The 20,019-nt window shown below is 47.3% G+C and overlaps 2 protein-coding genes across 5 annotated transcripts in view; one reads left to right on the top strand and one right to left on the bottom strand.

Annotated features, from left to right (window-relative positions):
• The window catches only part of TAF1D (TATA-box binding protein associated factor, RNA polymerase I subunit D), a 37,996-nt gene extending 34,019 nt beyond the window's left edge, over positions 1-3,977 (bottom strand). The window contains exon 1 of one of the 2 annotated variants that reach the window (XM_073574935.1): positions 3,823-3,977. The gene's annotated coding sequence lies outside the window, so the exon portion shown is untranslated. Of the gene's footprint in view, positions 1-3,638; positions 3,777-3,822 lie in introns of those variants that run through there. The other variant, XM_073574953.1, reaches the window with a different exon arrangement.
• CUNH11orf54 (chromosome unknown C11orf54 homolog) overlaps positions 3,941-20,019 on the top strand; it is a 33,081-nt gene continuing 17,002 nt past the window's right edge. For 2 of the 3 annotated variants that reach the window (XM_073574924.1, XM_073574920.1), the window contains exons 1-6: positions 3,941-4,042; positions 7,299-7,365; positions 7,514-7,612; positions 9,473-9,546; positions 9,887-9,988; positions 10,757-10,933. In XM_073574924.1, the coding sequence (XP_073431025.1) occupies positions 7,308-7,365; positions 7,514-7,612; positions 9,473-9,546; positions 9,887-9,988; positions 10,757-10,933 (510 nt within the window). In that variant the 5' untranslated portion in view covers positions 3,941-4,042; positions 7,299-7,307. Of the gene's footprint in view, positions 4,043-4,420; positions 5,567-7,298; positions 7,366-7,513; positions 7,613-9,472; positions 9,547-9,886; positions 9,989-10,756; positions 10,934-20,019 lie in introns of those variants that run through there. The other variant, XM_073574921.1, reaches the window with a different exon arrangement.

Here is a 20,019-nt window from a genome sequence, read left to right as displayed (position 1 = left end):
CACAGATCCGCATGTCTGCATATTTTACCAGATGCACAAAAACGCAACTTGTTGCAGTTTTGTGTCATCTGAAAAACACACAGGCACAGGGAGACGCACGGATCCGCAGCTACACGTCTGGAATTAAAATGGAGTTCTATGGAGCACGGATCCAGGACAACACAGATCCATGTGCTTCCGTGTGCAGGAATCCGTTCTGCGGCACTGAGCATGCTCGGAAGCGAGGGATGTGCTGTATGGGACCAGTATGCAGAGATAATATAGACTGTGCGCATGCTGCTCTGTCATACAGTGATCTTTCCTGCCTCACTAGAAGGGCTTATGCCCTGTGTTACAGTGTGGTAATGATAATAAAATGTATTGGGAGCATGTACCGTATATAACATGGGGGCACCTGGTTAGGGGCTGCATGAGTGGGGCTGCGTTCACACTAGTGCAGGGGCGGACATAGACTGTAGTGGGCCCCTGTGCAAGAAATTTTTCGCCCCCTTCATAGGGCAACAAAGTTATTTGTTATCTAATATTTAGTCTATGCAGGGCTGGATATAATATCTGTATAGAATATAATGTAACCCCCCAGAGAATATAATGCAGTCCCCCCCCCCATATAGTATAATGTAGCCCCTCCATAAAATATATGGCAACCCCCTCATAGGATATAATGCAGCCCCTTATATAGTATAATGTAGCCCCTCCATAGAATATAATATAATACAGCCCCCCTATAGAATATAATGTAGCCCCAAATAGAATATAATACAGCCCACCTCCCCATAGAATATAATGTAGCCCCCCCCATATTATATAACACAGCCTCCCCTTATAGAATATAATGGAAAATGTACCCCCATGGTATATAACACAGCCGCATAGTGCATAGCCCAACAACACATGGTATACATCCCACCATGCTATAATACAGCCCAGCAAGGTATATGGCCCCCCCAGAATGGTATAATACAACCCAGCATAGTATGATACAGCCCAGCATGGTATATAGCCCCCCAGCATGGTATAATACAGCCCAGCATGGTATATTGCCCCCCCAGCATGGTATATAGCCCCCCAGCATGGTATAATACAGCCCAGCATGGTATATAGCCCCCCCAGCATGGTACAATACAGCCCAGCATGGTATAATACAGCCCAGCATGGTATATACCCCCCCATCATGGTATAATACAGCCCAGTATGGTATATAGCCCCCCCAGTATGGTATAATACAGCCCAGCATGGTATATAGCCCCCCCAGTATGGTATAATACAGCCCAGCATGGTATAATATAGCCCCCCAGCATGGTATTATACAGCCCAGCATGGTATATAGCCCCCCAGCATGGTATATAGCCCCTCAGCATGGTACATAGCCCCCCCAGCATGGTATAATACAGCCCAGCATGGTATATAGGCCCCCAGCATGGTATATAGCCCCTCAGCATGGTATAATACAGCCCAGCATGGTATATAGTCCCCCCAGCATGGTATGATACAGCCCAGCATGGTATATTACAGCCCAGCATGGTATATAGCCCCCCCATCATGGTATAATACAGCCCAGCATGGTATATAGCCCCCCAGCATGGTACATAGCCCCCCCAGCATGGTATAATACAGCCCAGCATGGTATATAGCCCCCCCAGCATTGTATATAGCCCCCCAGCATGGTATGATACAGCCCAGCATGGTATATAGCCCCCCAGCATGGTATATAGCCCCCCCAGCATTGTATATAGCCCCCCAGCATGGTATGATACAGCCCAGCATGGTATATAGCACCCCCAGCATGGTATGATACAGCCCAGCATGGAATATAGCCCCCCAGCATGGTATGATACAGCCCAGCATGGTATATAGCACCCCCAGCATGGTATGATACAGCCCAGCATGGTATATAGCCCCCCCATCATGGTATAATACAGCCCAGCATGGTATATAGCCCCCCAGCATGGTATATAGCACCCCCAGCATGGTATAATACTGCCCAGCATGGTATATAGCACCCCCAGCATGGTATAATACTGCCCAGCATGGTATATAGCCCCCCAGCATGGTATATAGCACCCCCAGCATGGTATAATACTGCCCAGCATGGTATATAGCACCCCCATCATGGTATAATACAGCCCAGCATGGTATATAGCCCCCCCAGCATTGTATATAGCCCCCCAGCATGGTATGATACAGCCCAGCATGGTATATAGCCCCCCCAGCATGGTATATAGCCCCCCCAGCATTGTATATAGCCCCCCCAGCATGGTATGATACAGCCCAGCATGGTATATAGCCCCCCCAGCATGGTATATTGCCCCCCCAGCATGGTATGATACAGCCCAGCATGGTATATAGCACCCCCAGCATGGTATGATACAGCCCAGCATGGAATATAGCCCCCCAGCATGGTATGATACAGCCCAGCATGGTATATAGCCCCCCAGCATGGTATGATACAGCCCAGCATGGAATATAGCCCCCCAGCATGGTATGATACAGCCCAGCATGGTATATAGCACCCCCAGCATGGTATGATACAGCCCAGCATGGTATATAGCCCCCCCCATCATGGTATAATACAGCCCAGCATGGTATATAGCCCCCCAGCATGGTATATAGCACCCCCAGCATGGTATAATACTGCCCAGCATGGTATATAGCACCCCCATCATGGTATAATACAGCCCAGCATGGTATATAGCCCCCCCAGCATTGTATATAGCCCCCCAGCATGGTATGATACAGCCCAGCATGGTATATAGCCCCCCCAGCATGGTATATTGCCCCCCCAGCATGGTATATAGCCCCCCCAGCATGGTATAATACAGCCCAGCATGGTATATAGCACCCCCAGCATGGTATGATACAGCCCAGCATGGAATATAGCCCCCCAGCATGGTATGATACAGCCCAGCATGGTATATAGCACCCCCAGCATGGTATGATACAGCCCAGCATGGTATATAGCCCCCCCATCATGGTATAATACAGCCCAGCATGGTATATAGCCCCCCAGCATGGTATATAGCACCCCCAGCATGGTATAATACTGCCCAGCATGGTATATAGACCCCCCCAGCATGGTATGATACAGCCCAGCATGGTATAATACTGCCCAGCATGGTATATAGACCCCCCCAGCATGGTATGATACAGCCCACTAGTGTTGTGGTACGGTGCGTTGTGATGGGTAGCATTCCTGATGCATCCTGATCCAGATTAGATCCCTATACTTAACATCGGGACGCACGGACCTGCGTTTGCATCAGGATGCATCAGGTGCACCGACACATATCACAGCATTTACTAATTCACAAAGGACATTAACAAAAAATGCCACAATACATGGTAAGGCTACAACTGAGGAGCCGGGGCCTGATCACAAGAGCTGACAATCTGAGGAAGCAGCAATGCTGAATAACAGTCTACACTGCATCACACAGAGGGAGAATGAGGCCCTCACTTCACAGGCAAAGACCTAGGACCATAACCGTGGAAAACGGATTTCTATTTTTAAAAAAAAGAGCCGTTTAAAGAGCCGGCTCTTTATGGTGAGCAGAGCCGAATGAGCCGGATCACCAAAAAGAGCCGAACTTCCCATCACTAAGAAGAACCGTCACAGACTAATTCTCCTCAGCGCCAATTACACTATGAAGCAGCGGCCGGTAGGGGGCAGACTGGAGCCTGGTACGTGTAGAGGACTGTCCCGCGCTACTGCCACAGCAGCACGTTTACTTCTAGTCCTCAGCACACGCCTGTACCGACATGGCTGCCCGCTGCCTCACGCATGTATGGACGGCGTACTGAACTACCAGCGCTCTAATGTGTTACCTTATGGGTACCAAGCACCAGACATTTCCTCGTAGCCGCGTGGGTGGGTTTTATCAGAAGGCTTCATAAATATGGCGCCCGGTCACAGACTTGTATTGTAGCTTCCTTCCCAGTACGGGACGTGCTGATGTCTGGCATGTGACCGTGGGTGGGCGGGGCTTAGTAGTCCTCAGGCCCGGGGGGAGCGGGCACACACGTCCTGCTGCGTTACCTACGTAGGGTGAGTGCGCGGTCTGAATGCTGGAGGTTGGCGCCTGTTCTACGTGTGGCGCAGTATAGCTGTAGTGATGGGACTTGTATGCACGTATTGTCCTGCCTCCATGCTGGCACCCAGTGCTCTCGTACACGTGCACAGGGGCGGACATTGACAGCTTGGGGCCCCTCTCCTTCTATGGAGACAAAGCTACATATATACATATACCACACACACATGTAAAGCACCATGGAATAAATGGCACTATAACAATATTACATAGTCTCTATGTATATTGCCGTCCCTTATTATACAGTGCCCTCTTATGTACAGCACCGTCCCTTACATATTGGATTATATAGAGCCCTGGTTTTCCTTACATACCGTCCTGGCTTGTTAGATGTATAATGCAATGGTGGCTGATGGAGCATTGGAAACCTTTTTTAATGGAGGAGCTGATGCACGGGTGGTCTGGTCACCAGCTCCTCCGTCAGCAGTCATTTAATAGCTAATAAGAGAGGGGACTATGTAATAGAGGGTGCAGCGAATAACAAAATTAACAAGAATACACAATGCAAGAGACAGCACTGTGCATTACAGCAGAGGAAGCTCTATAATAAAGGACGGCATCATAAAATGTGATTACACTATATACTGAAGGACGGCGCTATACATAAAAAGCGAGTACACTATATACTAAGGGACTGTGCTATACATAATAAGTGAGTACACTATGTACTAAGGGGCTGTGCTATGAGTAATTACACTATATACTAAGGGACTGTGTTAAACATAATAAGCGAAAATAACGTCTTCCTCCACCTCCCCCGTTCCTAAATCCATTATAAATCTCCCTTCCCAATCCCCCACACCCCTCATTGTACTCCCCCGCATCTCATTATTGTCCTCTCCCCCCCCAATCATTGCCCTCTTCACCACCCCCATCATTTCCTCCTCCCCCACCAAACCCATAATTGCCCTTTCTACTATCATTGTCCTTTCCACAACAACCCCCATCATTTCCCACTCCACCCCCCATTATTACTCTTTCCATCATTGTCCTTTCCACCACCACCATTGCCTTCTCCCCCACCACCCCCATCATTGCCCTCTCCATCACCCCCATCACTGCCCTCCCCTCCACCTACACACACACACAGCACCATTCACCTCTCTGCACATTCCCCCACAGCGACACACACACCACCTCTCCGCACGCTCTCCTGCAGCATCACCCTCACCGGCAGCCTCCTCTCTGTCACAGCAGTGGTGCTGAATGATGATGTTATCCAGCCGCGCTGCTGACTGTGTGAGAGACAGAAAGTGGGGGCAGGAAGCAGGACGGATCACTGCAGCTCCACTCCGCTGCTATTTTCTCTTGAAGTCAGCGGAGCTGCAGGGATCTCTCCCTGCCCGCCGCACATGAGGGCAGTCTGGCCAGGGGCCGCTCAGGGCCAGATAAACAGGCAAGATTGCCTTCATTATTAGCCGTCCTGCAGAGGCCCCCCACCACCTCATGGTCCCTGTGCAGCCGCATCGACTGCACATGCGGTATGTCCGCCCCTGCATGTGCATGCACATACGTAGTGCGCTTCTGAACTGCAGCAGGCTACCAAGGATGTCTCTATTAGTGATGAGATCTTGGTGCTTAGATCTCCATCTGTGCATGCGGCGGCCATTTTTTCGGAGTCCACCGCATAGAAAACCATGGAACTGTGGGGTCTCTGACCTTTCACAAAATGTCGGCAGATCCCCTGCAGCCCCCGGAGACACCGCCTGACACCCCCTCATCCCAGCCTGCATCGACGGTACCAGTAAGGTATATCCGCATTATAAGACGCACCCCCATTTTCCCCCCAAATTTGGGGGGAAAAATGTGCGTCTTATAATCCAAAAAATACGTTCTTTTATGCACCACAAAGACACAGCATTTACTACAACAAAAGTATGATTTTTGAGGTCAAGTCTCCCATACCATACATGACTATGGGCTTAGCTTAAATAATAATATTGCAGTGACTGACTCACTTTTAACCCCTTCGCGACCTTGGGTTTTTGAATTTCCGTTTTTTTCTCCCCTTCTCAGAGCAATAACTTTTTTTATTTTTCCTTCACTATGGCCATGTGAGGGTTTGTTTCTTGCGGGACGAGTTGTGCTTTTGAAGGGCTCCATTGGTTTTGCCTTACAGTGTTCAGTAAAAAGGGGAAACAAATTCCAAGTGTGTTGAAATTGAAAAAAAAAGTGCAATTCCACAATTGTTTCTTTTGCCTTTTTACCATGTTCACTTTATGCTAAAACTGACCTGCCGTTATGATTCTCCGGGTCATTAAGAGTTCGTAGATACCAAACTTTCTCATTTAAGTGGTGAAAAAAAGTCAAAATTTTCTAAAAAAAATAAATAAAATTTTGGTGTAGATGCCATCTTTTGATCGCCCGTTATTGCATTTTAATGCAATATTGCGGCAACCAAAAAAGCATAATTCTGGCGTCTTTTCTCTCGTTATGCTGTTTACTGATCGGATTACCTCTTTTTATATATTGATAGATCTGGTGATGCCAAATATGTGCTTTTTTCTGAATGGTGGTGATTTGAACCTTTAGATTTTTTTTTATATTTTTAAAAACTTTTTTTTTTTACTCGTTTCAATAGTTTCTATGGCACACTAGAAGCTTCAATCATCTGATTGCTTGTGCTACACAAAGCAAGGCTTCAGCCCTGCTCTATGTACCTAAATTGATCACTTTCTATGAGCGTCACCGCTGGGTGGCTCCAATAGCGATCCGGCAATGACAACCACAGGGGCCTATTGCAGACCCCAGGTTGTCATGCCGACCCATGGTTATGTGACATGGGTGGGATTAGTGACGCGTTTCTGATTTACAGCAGCATTTAACATGTTAACAGTTGCGGGTGGATCGCTATTCCACCCGCGGCTGTTAGTGGCACGTGTCAGCTATTCAAATCAGCTGACATGTGCTGGACAAGTTGCAGGCTCATTGCTGGAGCCCACAGCGAACGGGGAGCCCACCTTAGATGTAACTATACGTCTAAGATGGGAGAGGGGTTAAGTTAACACTCTCCCTTAGCCCTTTGTGTGTCAGTTGCTGCACTGATCCGTAAATTTTGCTTGTAGTTCTTCTTGTATTGTTTTTCAGTGAACCAGATAAAACCCAATTTCTGTGTTTCATTTTTGTACTCATTAATTGCATTCTGCCATAGTTGCTTGAACTTTGGTCTTTGAAGAACCGTTTTGTATTAAATATTCTACTTTACTCTACCAGTGTTGAAAGATGGCAGATACTGAAAGCTGTGCTCTCTATTTATCGGCTCTGGAAGATCTTGCTGGTGGTGAGTTATTCCATCTTTTTCATGCTTGTAGTCTTTTGAGCTCTGCTTGTGTGTGTCTAGTTATTACATGAAAAAAAAATGTGTGGCTGAAATTAACACAATGAATGCCACTACCACCAAAAGAAGTTTTGTTGTTTTTTTTCTATAGTTTTAGAATGTGGATTGAAAAGTAATTATGCAGAAGTCCTTGTTAAGGTTGTGGATTGCCCTGATCTTACATTGGAACCATTTGGATTCCCTGTGAAAGGTAATTTCTTGTATCATATAGAAAATATTTACCTTGTTGTTCAAGATTCTCTTTTACTAGTTAATTTACCAAAGTACCAGGATAAAAAAAATCCAAAAAGCATTTGAGCTGCAGAGCCTTGTGTTGCTTAGATTGTGACACTTGGAAATAAACCTGCATGGAGTCAGCAGATTTACTGACCCTAGCAGAATGCATCTACTCTAGTGCCCATAACTGTGTACTCTAAGTAGTACTAGAACATAATTTTTGTGCCATCCACTTAGAATTACCAGAAAAATTGATTGTGCCAGATTATAACAGTACCCAGAGCGTGCTGCAGCCAGAGTACTGATGTCGCTCTCTACACCCTGAAGTGCAGCGGAGCAGCTTCAGTTATAGCAAAGAAGATTGTGTTCGGGGGTGTACACTGAATTGCTGGCTAAGGGAATACCAGCACTGTCAATAAGAAGAGAGGGAAGGGGAAATATGCCCCACAAAAGAAAACTCCAACTGAGCAGTGCTCTGTGGCACTTGGGCACACAATGGGTGTATCAAGCACCCTAATTTACATAATATGAATAAGGCCGGGGTCACACTTGCGAGTGCAATGCGAGAAACTCGCGCATCAATACCCGGCACTGCCAACGGCGGTTCAGACCGGAGCGTTTAGCTGCATAGAAAGACATGTAGCCGGACATTCTGGTCCCGAGTGACGGCGGCAGTGCCGGGTATTGAGGTGAGAGACTCGCGCCACACGCAAGTGTAACCCCGGCCTAAAGCTGTTATTCTGAATAACTGAGAAAGGTGTGATGTTTAGAGGAATAAGGTTCAATGTAAGGAGATGTAGTCAGTTAAGAATGCAATTTGGTGCTGACAGACACACTTTAAAGCGACTTTCTAGTTTTCTGTCAACTTAAGCTGGCAGTAGGATTGAGAAACCAGTTGACATCTCATGCCAAATTCAAAAGGATCTGCTAAAAAGGTTATGCCTATGGAAACAGTACACTACCTTCCATCTACACATTTTTGGTGATGAATAGGATATATGTAGAATGTTAGACACAACGCTGTAAAAGTATCAATGAACCATATGTATACATAATGGGACAGATTTACTAATCCTGTCTAATTTTTAGACAGTATATACACTTAGATTAGACAATATTAAAATGCGGCAGTCGTTAATTAGCCATATTCATTAAATTGTCAGTCCTTCATTCTCTGATAAACTTGGTGTGTTAGACTGTCTAGTCTAAATTTATACCCCCTTTAGTTGGCTTATTTTGTGGCATGAATTTGTGCCAAAATAATTGGTTGCACTGAGTAGCATCTCAGCCATAACTTTTTTTTTACCCGTAAAGCCATGACACCACACCACTTAGAAGGGTTGTGTAGGCATGGGGTTCAAGTCACTCTGTGACTGCAAACTTGTGAATCCTCACAGCACGTGCTCGCTGTCAGGATTCGCTGCTGCCAGGAGCTGGTAGTCATGTTACCTCAAATATGCAATTTGCATGTGTCCAGCCTCGCTCAATTCACTTGTGTTGAACAAGGCCACACACTTCTAGTCGGCACATGACTGCATGTATGTAAATCGCACACTTGCTAGCACTGGAGTATCCTGACTGTGTGCACACTGTGCATTGTGAGGATTCACAAGTTTGCAGTCACATAGTTACTGTAGACTTGAACCTAAACCCTGGACAACTCCTTTAAAAAATAACCACTTGCAAAGGGAGGTGCAAAAAATGTTTAAAACACCTGATGAATGCGGTGCAAGGTAACAGTTTTTGTGCCAATGACATTAGAGTTCTGGTGCATATAGCTTTTGCAATCCTCGCCATAATGTACCAACTCCTAGACTGTTTGTAATATTTACAGGTTTATGTGGAAAGTCAAGAATTGTAGACGTTGGAGGTGTTCCATACTTGGTGCCCACAGCACGCCTTGATAAAGTATGTTGATAAATGGTCAGGGGTTTTATTTTTTATGCCTTACTAAAGCATGTAAATTTTATATACACATAGTGGGAGTCATCTGCTTCTCAGAGGTACCAATAAGTGTGCCTCAGATTAGTTACATAGTAGTAATCACCCTCATGCTCCACAATTTAGTCCATACATTTGTAGCCCACAGATTTTTAGATAAAACTCAAGTGGCCACTTTCTTGAGCCCCATAACAGCTTGCCAAGATATTCTTCAAACCTAAATGTTCTTTACAGTTAAATACTCCAAGTAGTTTAACTTATCATTATGTCCTAATAACCTGTATTACCTTTTATACTTGTATTGAAGATTTATAACATGAATACTGTAGCAAAGAAGATTGATCTACCCGGAGCCTACCTACTAGGTGCTGGAGCGTCTTCTCCTAACAGTGTGGGCATGAACGCTGAGGTTGGTAAATCCTCTACTAGTTTTTATCTGGCTAGAATGTTTTATAGAAGTTCCACACTAGCCAAATCCTTAAAATAGAAGAAAATGGTATCATGCAGTTAGTTGTCCACGTTACTCTATGATGGATTTTTCTTGCTTTATCAAAAATGTGTATTACTCTGCAGTTACGTTTAACCCTGGCAAAAACATTATGTAGGCTGTGCTATGCCAGCATTGAAGTCCACCCAAGGTGGTCTCGTGGTACACAGCGGACTACTGCACAATAAAGGGCTAGTCTGGCCACACACTTTAAACAAGCCATCTTGCAGACAGCAGTCTAACCAACAGCTATTTCTTAGTGTCCACATAAACATGTGCTCTCAACTCAGCCATATATTCACAAAAGGAAAAAAAATGCTGCCAGACCCCTGGTGATGGTTTATGTACCATAAAAAGAAAGAATTCAACATGTTGAAATCTAGCAGCCCTATGCTTCCCCCCCTATATCTGCGGCCTGGGGGTCAGACAATTCTAATAGATTGGCAAGTATTGCTCAGGTAAACTTAATGTGTATGGCCACCTTTTAATCAATCACTTTTCATTGTAAAGGTAACACCTGTAATATGTTTGTCACAAACATAAGTCCTCTGGAGTAAAATGTGGATTTTGGACAAACTAAAGCCTATGTTATCGATGAGCTCACTTCTATTGCAATGGCAATCGTTTATTTGACAAAAATAGATGCTACAGATATATAGTGTGTAACATAGTCAAACACTTACTTTTCAGATGATATTTTCTATAAAAGCAGAAAGCGCAACTTCTCCTGCAGTGAATGGTAATTACATGGCCAGTGTCAATCTTACAGATAATGGCTGTCTTTTGGAGAAATACAAGGAAAAGTACAGTGACCATGACTTTGGGCTTCTATCAAACCTGTATGCCTCTGAGGGCAAGCCAGGAAAGGTAAATTTTAACATGGGACATGCCAGTTTTAGAAATTTATTAACATACCTCACTCTCCATCAGACATCTGGTATAAAAGTCCATTATGTACTGTGATAAAGCACTCCGGGATCACCTTTGCTGGGGTCAAAGGTCACGTGGGTTCAACATGAAACTTAGGTGCACAGCCAGGATTCAGACATAACTGACGCTGGGTCAGGTTTATTTCAGGTGAAAGCAAAATATATAGGAAATAAAACATAAAACAAATCCTTGCCTGTCCGGCACTAACTAAACAGGGTCCGTACTAACAACCAACTGGAGGGCTTCTCCCAGCCAGCCAAACCAGCGTTACCGTAAGCACAGCTTTCACCCACAAGTGTCGCTCACACAGAGATGCTCTCTGTGTTCCCCAGGCTGAGCAACTAACACACCACATGCCATCCTTTTATATCCGCCTCCCATTACTCATTAGTCACCAGGTGAGATACTGACCAGACTAGGCCACATAAGAAAGGTATCAGGGCGAGATATACCTGCCCTCATCCACTATTCCCCCGTGATTCTCACATATCCCCCCCTCTGCTCAGACCACTCCGGTCGAGCAATGACATCCGCCAAACAGTGCACTCGGGACAGGGCATCCGCATTCCCCATCTGTACCCCCGGGCGGTGCTCCACCGTAAAAGTGTAGGCCTGCAGGGCAAGGAACCACCGGGACACTCGGCTATTCCGTTCCTTGTGTAAGTGCATCCACTTGAGAGGGGCATGGTCAGTGATCAGCCTGAACTTTCTGCCCACCAGGTAATATTTGAGTGTCTCTAGAGCCCACTTAATGGCGAGGCACTCTTTTTCTACTACCGCATACTTTTGCTCATGTTTATTCAGCTTCCTGCTGAGATAGAGGACCAGGTGTTCCACTCCGTCCCTCTCTTGTGACAGTACGGCCCCAAAACTGGTCTCCAAGGCATCAGTTTGTACCACAAACTCGCTGCGGAAATCCGGAGTCACTAGTAAAGGCTGAGAGCAAAGTGCTCGTTTTAGGCTATGGAAGGCTTCTTCAGCTGCTAAGTTCCATTTAACCATCACGGAATCTTTCCCTTTTGTAAGATCCGTCAGGGGGTAGCAATGGCTGCAAAATTGGGAATGAACCGGCGATAATAGCCGGCGATCCTCAGAAAGGCTTGCACCTGCTTCTTGTTAACTGGTTGCGGCCAGTCCTGAACCGCTTGAATTTTTATCGACCTGGGGTTTAACCATACCCCTCCCAATTACATAACCCAAATGCCAGGCTTCTTCAGCCCGGTGTGACATTTCTTGGGGTTCACAGTTAGACCTGCCTCCCACAGGTCCTCAATTACAGCTTGCACTTTCCAGAGGTGAGTCTCCCAGAGGTGAGTCTCCCAGTCCAAGCTGTAGATGACAATGCCATCCAGATAGGCATCAGTCTCTGTAAAGTCGCCGGCACTCCGTGCAATCAAAACGGCATATACACGTACTGAAATAACCCTTCCGGTGTAGCAAATGCAGTCTTCTCTCTGGCCGCCCCCGCCAGAGGGATCTTCCAATATCCCTTTGTTAGATCTAGGGTCGTAATATACCGGGCTTTCCCTAACCGATCTATTAACTCGTCAACCTGGGGCATAGGGTACGCATCAAATTTTGAGACCGCATTCAGTTTCCTGAAATCATTGGTGCCGTCCGGTTTTGGAATTAACACAATCGGGCTGGACCAAGCACTGTGTGACTCCTCAATGACCCCTAACTCTAATATTGCCTTGACTTCTCGGGAGACGGCGCGCTTCGGGATTCTGTAAGGTTGCACATGGACAGTGACCCCAGATTCCGTTATGATGTCATGTTTCATTAGCGTAGTCTGCCTGGGTTTTTCCGAGGAAAACTTTTGGTTGTGAAGTAGAAACTGCCTGACCTCAGTCTTTTGCTGCTCCGGTACGGTATGTGAGCAGACGGGTCAGGCCAGATCCGCTGATAAGGGTTTTATCAGATTCACATGATAAATCTGTTCAGGTTTCCTTTTACCTGCCTGATACACTTTAATAAATAATCTTTATTTTTATATAGCGCTAACATATTCCGCAGCGCTTTACAGTTTTGCACACATTATCATCACTGTCCCCGATGGGGCTCACAATCTACATTCCCTATCTTTGGAATGTGGGGGGAAACCGGAGAACCCGGAGGAAACCCACGCAAACACGGGGAGAACATACAAACTCCTTGCAGATGTTGTCCTTGGTGGGATTCGAACCCAGGACTCCAGCACTGCAAGGCTGCAGTGCTATTCACTGAGCCACCGTGCTGCCCACTTTGTAGTGTACTTCACCAACTCTTTCCTTAATCTCAAAGGGGCCCTGCCACTTTGCCAGGAACTTACTGTCGGCCGTGGGGACCAGGATCAACACCCTATCTCCGGGTGCAAACGTACGGATCTTGGCGCCCCTGTCATAGATTCTTTTCTGGGCTCCCTGAGCCTGCATCATGTGCTCTTTTACAATGGGCATAATGGCCGCAATACGGTCCTGCATTTGTGTTACATGATCTATCACCGTTTTAAACGGAGTGACCTGACCCTCCCAGGTTTCTTTTGTGACGTCTAACAGTCCGCGGGGACGTTGGGCGTACAATAACTCGAAAGGCGAGAACCCAGTGGAAGACTGGGGCACTTCCCTAATAGCAAAAAGCAAATACGGAAGTACATAGACAAGGATGGGAAAAACTGGGACTATCGCCTTTCTCAGCATCTGCTTCAAAGTTTTATTGAACCGTTCGACCAGTCCGTCTGTTTGAGGGTGATACACGGACGTGCGTAATGGTTCGATTTGTAGCAACCTGCAGAGCTCCCTCATTACCCTTGACTTAAAGGAAGTCCCCTGGTCGGTAAGTATCTGTTTTGGAATACCGACCCGACTAAACACATGCACCAATTCCTTGGCAATCGTTTTGGTGGCCGTGTTACGCAAAGACATGGCCTCCGGGTAACGAGTGGCATAATCCACGATGACCAGGATATGTTGGTGTCCACGTGCAGACCGTGGAAGGAGCCCCGCTAAATCTATCCCAATCCTCTCAAACAGGACTTCAATAATAGGCTGGGGTACCAAAGGGCTACAGAACCGGGGTTTAGGCGCAGAGGCTTGGCAGTCAGGACAAGACTCACAATATACACGAACATCATGATGCATGCCTGGCCAAACAAAACAGTGTAATATCCTTTTGGTGGTTTTCTGGACTCCCAAGTGACCTCCCATCACATGTCCATGGGCCAGGTCCAGCACTTTCTGCCGGTAGGGTTTTGGCACGACTAATCGTTGCACCGTGTCTTCCCCTTTTTTCTCTATCTGATATAATAAATCATTCTCCAGGACCATGTAAGAATATGCCAGCCTAGTGCCAGGTTCTACTGGTACCCCATCTATCACTTTTACATTTGTCCTAGCCTGAGAAAGGGTAGGATCCTTTATTTGCTCGCTTTGGAAGTCATCTTTCAGGACTTCCAAATCCGGCAAACGGGGAGGTGGACGGCTGCCTGCCCCCTCCTCCTCCTCCCTGGTCTCCTCAGTACCCCCCGCCATGACGTAAAACGGGAACTGAAGGTTATTTCCAGTAGACTCGTTACTAGAGTCTTCCTGGTGAACCTCCTCCAGGGGTTTGGGACCCACCCGCGCCCTGGGAGAGGAATCACGTACACTGTTACCCTGGGGTATCAATTTATTCTCCCACAATTGCCAGAAGTGGGGGAAATCCCGGCCCAAGATCACATCATGCAACAACGCGGGGACGAGTCCCACTTTATGTTGCACCGTCCCATAGGAGGTAGAAATGCATACGACCACGGTGAGGTACTTACAGGTGTCTCCATGCACACGTTACAGAAAATCTGTCTAATGGTCCAGTCGGGGCTGACACCAGACTGGCCTTCACCAGAGTCACCACACTTCCCGAGTCTACCAATGCCACCACCTTCTTCCCATCCACCGATGCATCACACAGGTGTTTTTCCACCTTACTTTGACCGGCATTCACACTCACTATCTGGGCAACCATAGATATGCGTTTTTTAGTCTGTGACGTCGCACTGCATGGGTTCAGTAGTGACCGGACAGTTTGCAGCGATGTGGCCCATCTCTTGGCAGCGAAAACACCTAACGGGCCCCTTGCCTAGACCAAAGTTCGTTACTCTTGGCGTCACCGTGCGAGCAGTCCCGTTTTCCTGCCCCACTGTCTTAGGGATTTTTCCTTCTCCCCTACTCCCGGGAACAGTCTTACCGGTTCCACGTGGAGATGATGAAGACAGAGGTGGGGTAGCATCGTCTCTGAATCCTTCCGCCACGGAGTAACGCTCAACCATATCCACCAGTTGATCTGCCGTCGTTGGATTTCCATGGCTTACCCTCTTCCTCAGGGCCGGCAGTAGAGCTCTCAGGTACTTGTCCAGGACGACTCCCTGGATGATCTCTGGCGCCGACAGCACCTCGGGTTGTAGCCACTTCTTCGTCAGGTGATCAGGTCGAACATCTGTGACCGCGGTGGTTTATCCGGCTGATAAGTCCATCGATTCACTCTTTGTGCACGGACAGCGGTCGTCACTCCCAACCGGACCAAGATCTCGGCTTTCAGTTTGTCAAAGTCCTGCGTGGCTTCAGGTTCTAAGTCATAATAGGCTTTTTGGGCCTCACCGGAAAGAAACGGGGCAATCAGGCCGGCCCAGCGGGCCTTCGGCCATTTTTCACGCACCGCCGTCCGTCGGTATGCCTCGACGTCATCTTCTGTCGTCATCTTCTGCCAGTACCGACTCACGTGAATCACTCTCGAATCAGCCTCCGGGTTAACCTCAGGTAAGGTCGCCAGGCGCTGCGCCACCTGCTGGAGAAGCGAACGATCTGTAGCTGTCATGTTCACCAACTCCTTCAGCTGGGCCATCATCACCCGATTAGCTTCTTGCTGGACGGCGGTCGACTGTACCAGCGCTTTCACCATGTCTTCCATGCTCATGCTTTCAATGTGGTGCTCGCGCTCTCCCCCAATTTGTGATAAAACACTCCGGGATCACCTTTGCTGGGGTCAAAGGTCATGTGGGTTCAGCATGAAACTCAGGTGCACAGCCGGGGTTCGGACATAACTGACGCCGGGTCAGGTTTATTTCAGGTGAAACCAAAACATATAGGAAATAAAACATAAAACAAATCCTTGCCTGTCCGGCACTAGCTAAACAGGGTCCGTACTAACTATCAACTGGAGGGCTTCTCCCAGCCAGACAAACCAGCGTTACCGTAAGCACAGCTTTCACTCACAAGTGTCGCTCACACAGACATACTCTCTGTGTTCCCCAGGCTGTGCAACTAACACACCACATGGCATCCTTTTATATCCGCCTACCATTACTCATTAGTCACCAGGTGAGATACTGACCAGACTAGGCCACATAGGAAAGGTATCTGGGCGAGATATACCTGCCCTTATCCACTATTCCCCCATGATTCTCACAGTACCCATGAAAAGATAAATCTGTTTGATATCTTCATTAAGACATTCCAATTGATGAAATGTTGCTAGGATCTGCTATCATTTAGTACTGGATGGGTTTAAAATTGGAGAAATTCGTGGTTGATACCTGCGCTGCTGTACAAGAATCCGGTCCACACAATTAGGATAATGACATTCTCTCAACGTGTTTCGAAGTCAATATGACTTCATTCTGAGGAGATGCTATATAGCACCGTAACACCATAAATCAAGCTGAGTATACTTCGTTAGGCATCACTGCCCCATTTATTTCTCATGGAGCAATTAAAGGGTTGTCCCTACAAGACTACTCTGTTAAACATGACTTTATTTATTTATGCTTTACTCTTCACTCTATCCTGCTTGCAGCATCCAGGCTTCTGTTTAACCTCCCTGTCTTCACCTTGTGCCAGTCTTTACACTGGTTGTCCATCCACTACAGAATACAACATACAGTTCTCACACTCGCCCAGAAAGCTCTCCACTGTGCAGCACCACCCTACACCAGCTCCCTTATCTTGGTCCATCACCCTACCCTTTGCTCTTCATTCTGCTAATGATCTAAGACCAACATCCTCCATAATCTGAACCTCCCATTCTGAACACAGTATTTTTTTATGCTGCACCCTGAAATCCACTACCCCGACAATTCAATTAATTCTTCATATCCACAGTTTTAAGCACGCCCAAAAACACATCTCTTTAGGCTAAACTATCTTATCACCTCTCTGATCTAATTATTCTTTGTACTCCATACAGTTTCCTATTAATCTGGTCCTTTCTATTTATCTTTGCATATATTGGCTGGTGCCAGTTCATGAATACTTTTATTCATTTTATAGATGGCTGGACCATACACCACAAGGACTTTTTTACCTTGTCGCCTATATTTCCTCATAGATGGTAAGCTCTTTTGAGCAGGGCCCTTGCCATTCTTGGTTGAATTGGAGAACTGTGTGTTATAGGCTGGAGCTACACCAGCGTATCAGATCCAGGGTCGGACTAGCCCACCGAGATACCGGGGAAATGCCCGGTGGGCCCTGCCCCAGAGAGGGGGGAGATGGAAAAAAAAAATGAGGCTGAAGGAAAAAAAAAAAAAAAGGGACGCGGGCCCTTTAAAGCTGAAGGAGGCCCAGGCGCGCGCAGTCCCGTCCCGACCAGAGCTGGTGTGGCAGTACCACCCGCCCTGTGAACCCAGGTAGGCGCTGGGGGCCCTGGGCAAGCGGGGGGTGGGACACGCAGGACGCAGCGATTGTGAGTCGGGCTCTAATACTCACCTCTCCTCATTCCGGGCCGGCAGCTGCAGGGTCTTCAGCGCTCTCTGACTCTGCAGCGGTCAGGGCAGAGAGTGCGTGACGTCATCACTGCATGCCTCTCTGTCCTGAGCGCTGCAGAGCTGGGAGAGACGCTGAGTGCACTGACTTGCGGTGGAACGGGAGAGGTGAGGATTTGATTTTTTTTTTTTATTTATTCAGCATTACATGCGGCCCATAATGCTGTATGAAGGAGCAGGGGGGCCCATAATGCTGTATGGAGGAGCAGGGGGCCCATAATGCTGTATGGAGGAGCAGGGGGCCATAATACTGTGTGGAGGAACAGGGGCCCATAATATACTGTGTGGAGGAGCAGGGGGCCCATATTACTGTATGGAGGAGCAGGGGGCCCATATTACTGTATGGAGGAGCAGGGGCCCATAATACTGTGGAGGCGCAGGGGGCCCATAATACTGTGTGGAGGCGCAGGGGGCCCATATTACTGTATGGAGGAGCAGGGGCTCATAATATACTGTATGGAAGAGCAGGGGGCCCATATTACTGTATGGAGGAGCAGTGGGCCCATAATGCTGTATGGAGGAGCAGGGGGTCATAATATACTGTATGGAGGAGCAGGGGGCCATAATATACTGTATGGAGGAGCAGGGGGCCATAATACTGTATGGAGGAGCAGGGGCCATAATACTGTGTGGAGGAGCAGGGGCCCATAATATACTGTATGGAGGAGCAGGGGCCCATAATATACTCTTTCTGAGCTGGGAAAACCATCCAGTCTGGCCTATGCTTTTACTAGTGGATCAGTCCCTCGATCCTTGTTCACATTCACGTCACTTGGCAAGTGAAAAGGTTTTAAATACTAGAGTAGGACTGTCCCACAAGGGTTGCCGTGACGTGGCGGGATGGCTTGTACATTATTTTGATCAAAATTATGTTTACTAAATACCCTTATTATTATTACCTTTATGCATTATTTGCAGTTTATTTTTTACTTTTTATTAGAGTTTTTTGCTTTTGTTTTCTCTGGTTATTGGTCATGTGTTAATATGCACTTACATTGTGCATTCCCACTAATTTATTTTCTCAGTTCAGACTTCAATTTTTTTTGTTGCCTATAAAATACTGTATGGAGGAGCAGGGGGCCCATAATATATTGTATGGAGGAGCAGGGGGCCCATAATGCTGTATGAAGGAGCAGGGGGGCCCATAATTCTGTATGGAGGAGCAGGGGGGCCCATAATTCTGTGTGGAGGAGCAGGGGGCCCATAATATACTGTATGGAGGAGCAGGGACCTATAATATACTGTATGGAGGAGCAGGGGGCCCATAATACTGTATGGAGGAGCAAGGGGCCCATAATGCTGTATGAAGGAGCAGGGGGGCCCATAATTCTGTATGGAGGAGCAGCGGGGCCCATAATTCTGTATGGAGGAGCAGGGGGCCCATAATATACTGTATGGAGGAGCAGGGGGCCCATAATATACTGTATGGAGGAGCAGGGGGCCCATAATATACTGTATGGAGGAGCAGGGGGCCCATAATATACTGTATGGAGGAGCAGGGGGCCCATAATATACTGTATGGAGGAGCAGGGGCCCATAATATACTGTATGGAGGAGCAGGGGCCCATAATATACTGTATGGAGGAGCAGGGCGGCCCATAATGCTGTATGGAGGAGCAGGGCGGCCCTTAATTCTGTATGGAGGAGCAGGGTGCCCATAATTCTGTATTGAGGAGCAGGGGGCTCATAATTCTGTATAGAAGAGCAGGGGGCCCATAATACTGTATGGAGGAGCAGTATATGCAGCCCGTGATATACTGCATGATTGAGTATTGCATGGGGCCCATGATGTGCTATATGGATGAGCAGTATATGTAGCCTGTGATATACTGTATGAATGAGCATTATATGGGGCCCATAATACTGTATGGAGGACTATGTGGTGCCCATAATACTGTATGGAGGACTATGTGGTGCCCATATTGTACTATACCTGTATTTTTTATCTGTGCATCAGGAATCATGGCATGTATTAAAGGGGACCACTGAGACTCTTTCGCCCGTGGCCCACGAAAACCTGGAGCTGACCCTGGTGATATCGCACATCAAGATGAATGCCGGCTGCAGCTGTGATAGGGCATTCTGCTCTGCGACAGAGCTCACAGAGCCCGGCCAAAAAGCGCACAGACAGCGGTCACCGAACTCTACCCCAAAGACACGGGGTTAGAGTTCCTCTAGTTCCTCTGAGCGCACGGCGCCGCTATAGACGCTGGCTACGGAGTGTGGAGCACGTGCACTGAGGCATGCCGAG

The sequence above is a fragment of the Dendrobates tinctorius genome, unplaced genomic scaffold, assembly GCF_039654945.1.
Source record: "Dendrobates tinctorius isolate UK_male_01 unplaced genomic scaffold, ASM3965494v1 ptg000007l, whole genome shotgun sequence".
NCBI lineage: Eukaryota > Metazoa > Chordata > Amphibia > Anura > Dendrobatidae > Dendrobates > Dendrobates tinctorius.
This window is presented reverse-complemented; position numbering and strand designations above follow the sequence as displayed.